This window comes from Rhyacophila brunnea, unplaced genomic scaffold, assembly GCF_057557595.1.
Source record: "Rhyacophila brunnea isolate RB1 unplaced genomic scaffold, BYU_Rbru_1.0 scaffold_16, whole genome shotgun sequence".
Lineage (NCBI taxonomy): Eukaryota > Metazoa > Arthropoda > Insecta > Trichoptera > Rhyacophilidae > Rhyacophila > Rhyacophila brunnea.
Window position 1 is genome coordinate 1,036,975 of NW_028232816.1, and position 4,364 is coordinate 1,041,338.

General features: G+C 36.3%; 1 protein-coding gene across 1 annotated transcript; it reads right to left on the reverse strand.

Moving 5' to 3' along the window:
* Positions 1-302: 302 nt before the first annotated feature.
* LOC147074127 (uncharacterized) lies at positions 303-2,634 on the reverse strand. Its single transcript, XM_085944009.1, has 3 exons — positions 2,549-2,634; positions 1,569-1,663; positions 303-684 (listed from the first exon to the last, which is right to left on the reverse strand). Exons 1-3 carry the CDS (start codon positions 2,553-2,555, stop codon positions 337-339), a joined length of 450 nt encoding a protein of 149 aa, XP_085800135.1. The 5' UTR covers positions 2,556-2,634; the 3' UTR covers positions 303-336.
* Between the last annotated feature and the right edge of the window lie 1,730 nt (positions 2,635-4,364).

The following is a 4,364-nucleotide window of genomic DNA, read 5'->3' on the forward strand; positions in this document are numbered from 1 at the left end:
AGGTATATATATATAGTCACAAATAAGGCCATCGTTGACATGCTAAATATTCAATAGACCATTAGAATGCTGTACCTAGCCAGGACTCTCCATATAGGCTGTAAGCAAGCTGCTTAATTATTCCTGTTGAATGTATTGTAATACTAGTCATATTCTTCGAAAAGCAAGCATGGAATTTGATTTCTAAATGAGGCCACATAATAATATAGGTTTGCTAACATAGCTCAAATACTTACCATTTGTTGTATCGCTTAAGCTAAGGTTTATAGGCATAAAAACAAACAAAAAAACAAATATTTTTACAAGATATTTATTCATACAAAAAACATTAATTTATTATACCGGCTTTTGTACATTTTTGCTTAATATACGATAAACTGGTTGAGTATGAACAGTAGTTGCTGGCATTATTTTGTCACTTTGTCCCATAAAGGCAACTTCATGCATCAGCTTCTCGGCCAGCAATCTTTGTCCCTGTGACATCGATCGTAGTTTCATGGCCATCATTTTGCCAAAAACATCAAATTCATCTTCAGTCTTGCTTAGTTTGTCGGTGATTAATTCTAACACTTTGTTGGCGCTATCATTCGATTTTTTTCGTTTGAACGATGGGGGTTCTGGTGCTCTATTGAGATTCGACCTTGGAGTAGTCGACAACGTGGATGTTGAAGGCGAATATTCTATCTGTAAATAAAATGTTGATTATTTTTTGTTGCAGTTCCCTGATACGCACGAAGAAATGGAGACGATTGCAGAAGAATTTAATAGTAAATGGCAATTTCCAAATTGCCTGGGCGCAGTTGATGGGAAACACATTGCAATCGTGCCACCTGCAGGCGCCGGCTCCCACTTTTATAATTACAAACATTTCCACAGCATTGTTTTGATGGCGATTGCAAATGCTAATTATGAATTTATTTATGTTGATGTTGGAACAAATGGACGTATTTCTGATGGAGGCGTACTGAGAAAATCTGATTTTTTCAAACGTTTAGACGAAGGCAGATTAAAAATACCTGCACCAAAAAAACCTACTGCTAATTCTGATGCACTGCCATTTGTTTATATTGGCGATGAAGCCTTTGCATTACGTAACGATTTCATAAAGCCGTATTCACAAAGGCAATTAAATCACAGTAAAAGAATATATAATTATCGGACATGCAGAGCCAGGCGAATTATAGAAAATGTTTTTGGCATTTTGGCTGCTAGATTCCGCATTTTTCAAGCTCCAATAAACATGAAAATTGAAAATATCAATACAGTTGTATTAACTTGCTGTGTGCTGCACAACTTTCTTCGTCGCAAATCAACACATACTTATACTCCTTCTCATGACCTTGATAGGGAAAATCCTGAGACAGGTTTAATAGAGCTCGGACTGAGGTCACAGGACACCTTAGCGCCTTTGGAAGCAACGACTAATCGGAACTCGACTGCCAATGCTAAGAAAGCGCGAGGAGATTTCGAAAAATATTTTAATACTACCGGGGCTGTCACATGGCAAGAAAGTATGATAAGCAATAGATAAATTAAACCAATGTAACAATTTAGTTAAAATGTTTTACCTCAATACAATCTTCGTTGTTTAACGAGTTGGAGTAACTCTCATCAGGAGACATGTTTTCCAAATCGTCCACCATGCTGGATATTGAGCTCGATTCTGTAAAACAAAATGTAAATTGTTAAAATACAACATAATACTCAAACTTGTTTTTTATTATCTCTCCCCTAAGTACCCATTCCTTCATACGGTTAATATTGATATTGGTATAATTGGTGTAATCCAGTATATCGGGTATTTTCAAAATGTGTTTTCCGCTGTATTCCTCATAACCAAACTGTACCATTAATTTTGATTGATGATTGACGATTTGTTGATTGTCTCTGAAGGAACCTAACTCGAGCGATTTTTGATTTTATGATCATTTCTTTTCTTCTTCTTTCGACCATGTCCGATCATAATATGGACCTCCACGGAGTGGAGGTTTGTATTGACAGATTTTGTTTTTACGAGAAATGGATGTCAGCCACTTGCTCAACATATTAGGTCCATACTCTGACTCATACACAAATTGAAATTCAATGTGTACTTGTCAGACCCAGGATTTGAACCTGGGACCCGACCACGACTCAATAAGCCGCGCTTCCACCGCCATGATCGTACCTATATATTATTATTTCTTACCTACCTCAGCAAAGAATAAATAATTTTATTGTGACTAGAAATGATTCATAGCTGTATGTTTTAATTGCTTAATAGTAGCTAATCTAATGCGATGTCACTTTCAGAGATACGACAATGTCATAGTCTGCACGTGTATAATAAATAGCTTTAAAGCATTCCCTCGTACCTATATATTATTATTATTTATTACCTACCTCGGCAAAGAATAAGAAATTTTATTGTGACTAGAAATGATTCATAGCTGTATGTTTTAATTGCTTAATAGTAGCTAATCTAATGCGATGTCACTTTCAGAGCTAGGTACGACAATTTCATAATCTGCACGTGTATAATAAATAGCTTTAAAGCATTCCTACGTACCTTCCATTTGGTCGTTCAAGAACTCCAAATTTTTATAGTACCACAGTTTGGGTAGATAAACTGCGTCTGTGCCGGCTCCGCTTCGATATGATGTCCTAACTTTATTTCTCTCCTTTCTGTAACCCGACCTCAATGTCTGTATTTTCTTTTAAACATCGTCGACCCTTGCCTGCGGCTCCACCTTGATTAAAATCTCCAAAAGTTCCGCATACGCCAAGGACTTGGCATCACGATTTTTGTATAGTGGGCTGGTCGTCTTCCACAACGATGGGTTGTCTTTAAAACAACTAATAAAATCTTCCAAGAAACTTTTCGAATGCACTCGTAGATCTACCATTGTTGTTATCGATGTGAGATGTCCGAACACTTTGAATGACAGTAAAATAATGATGGCGCTGTCGTCCGTCGGCATAGATATAAATAATGTGACGGTAAAGCGTGGTGAACGTACGAATTTCAGCGGCTCGGCGAGTAAAATATCAAACATGTTTGAAATCCAACGAGCCTGGTCTGCGGATTAAAAAGTCCGCAGACCTGGGGTGCTCCACGCGAAAAAAAAGTCCGAAGACTGTAAATCGTCTGACTTGCGTGCCAATGGAGCGCCGGCAATAGATCTCGTGTCGTGTGTTCAACAACATTTATTGTCATTGTAACCATGAATAATCGTCAAGAAATTGCTATGTTGAGTGATGACTCGATTCTGATGACTCCTTAAAACTAAGAACGAAAGAAGAAGCAAGATCCAACTTCGTGGAAAAAAATGTGTTGAAAAAAAGTCGTCATGATCCTAAAGGTTAACCGAAGCTAGGTAGGTACCTAATTGTGTTCATATTACGAAGCAGGTGACATTTCAATGTGACCAATTGAATATTCACGATGTCACACGGATTCGCTCACTATTTTATAAAGAATGTAATAAACATTATCAAGATCATTACCATTACCAGTACATGATAAGTCTTTGAAAATTAGCAAGCCCACAAGACAGCGATGTAGAAAAGGAGGACCACAGAAAAACTTTGTAGTAAAGCATTTCGTTAATCGCTTTCGAAGAGACAGTGGAAAAGAATTTGATTCAAGTGTATCAAAAAGCATTTATTTGAGTATTTCGAAGGACAGAATAATTCGTCTTGTATGCAAAGCATTTTTCGAATCTGGTTCATTGCCTAAAGAAAAGAGAGGAGGAAAATATACACTAAACATTACCTAACATAACTCACCTTGTCCATAAAAAACATTTCCAAGTGCATCAAGTCCATAAAACTGTGTCAAAAGTCATCTTGTCCATGACAATATAGTGTCGCTAGATATAAAAATCAGCCAAGTCCATAATAGATGAATAGGAGAAAAACAGCTTTTTGTTTTCTGAAATACACAGTCACAATAGTGAAAGCTTATATTATTTCGAGCATAGAATATTTTAAATTAATAAATTCCACATTTGGTAATGCAGAAATATTAGAAAGCAGGAGTTTTTCAGCAATTCACAAAAAAGTCAAAAATACCTGTAGTTGGACTTGGCTGATTTTGAAATGAAGCAATACCTGAGTTTAACTATTTAAAAAAACTGTGTATGATATTTTAGGAGACGATGTGTTTTTGCAAGCATAGGTATTATATTAATTTATAATTTCATTAAAAAAAGAGACATTTATTTCTTTCCTGTTGAGGCTCCATATACATTTTTCGTGAATATCTCTAAATTAAACAAAATGGACAAGGTGAATTTTGGAAATAGGTGACTCAACTGTACAGTGATGCTTCACATAAAACGTAGTGCCCCGTGACACGCTCGATTATGACCGAGTCTGGTTCG

Excerpts from the sequence above, each read along its gene's own strand:
- LOC147074127 (XM_085944009.1), bottom strand. Across the intron at positions 685-1,568 it reads ACAACGAAGATTGTATTGAG|ATAGAATATTCGCCTTCAAC; the intron begins GTAAAACATTTT and ends TTTTATTTACAG.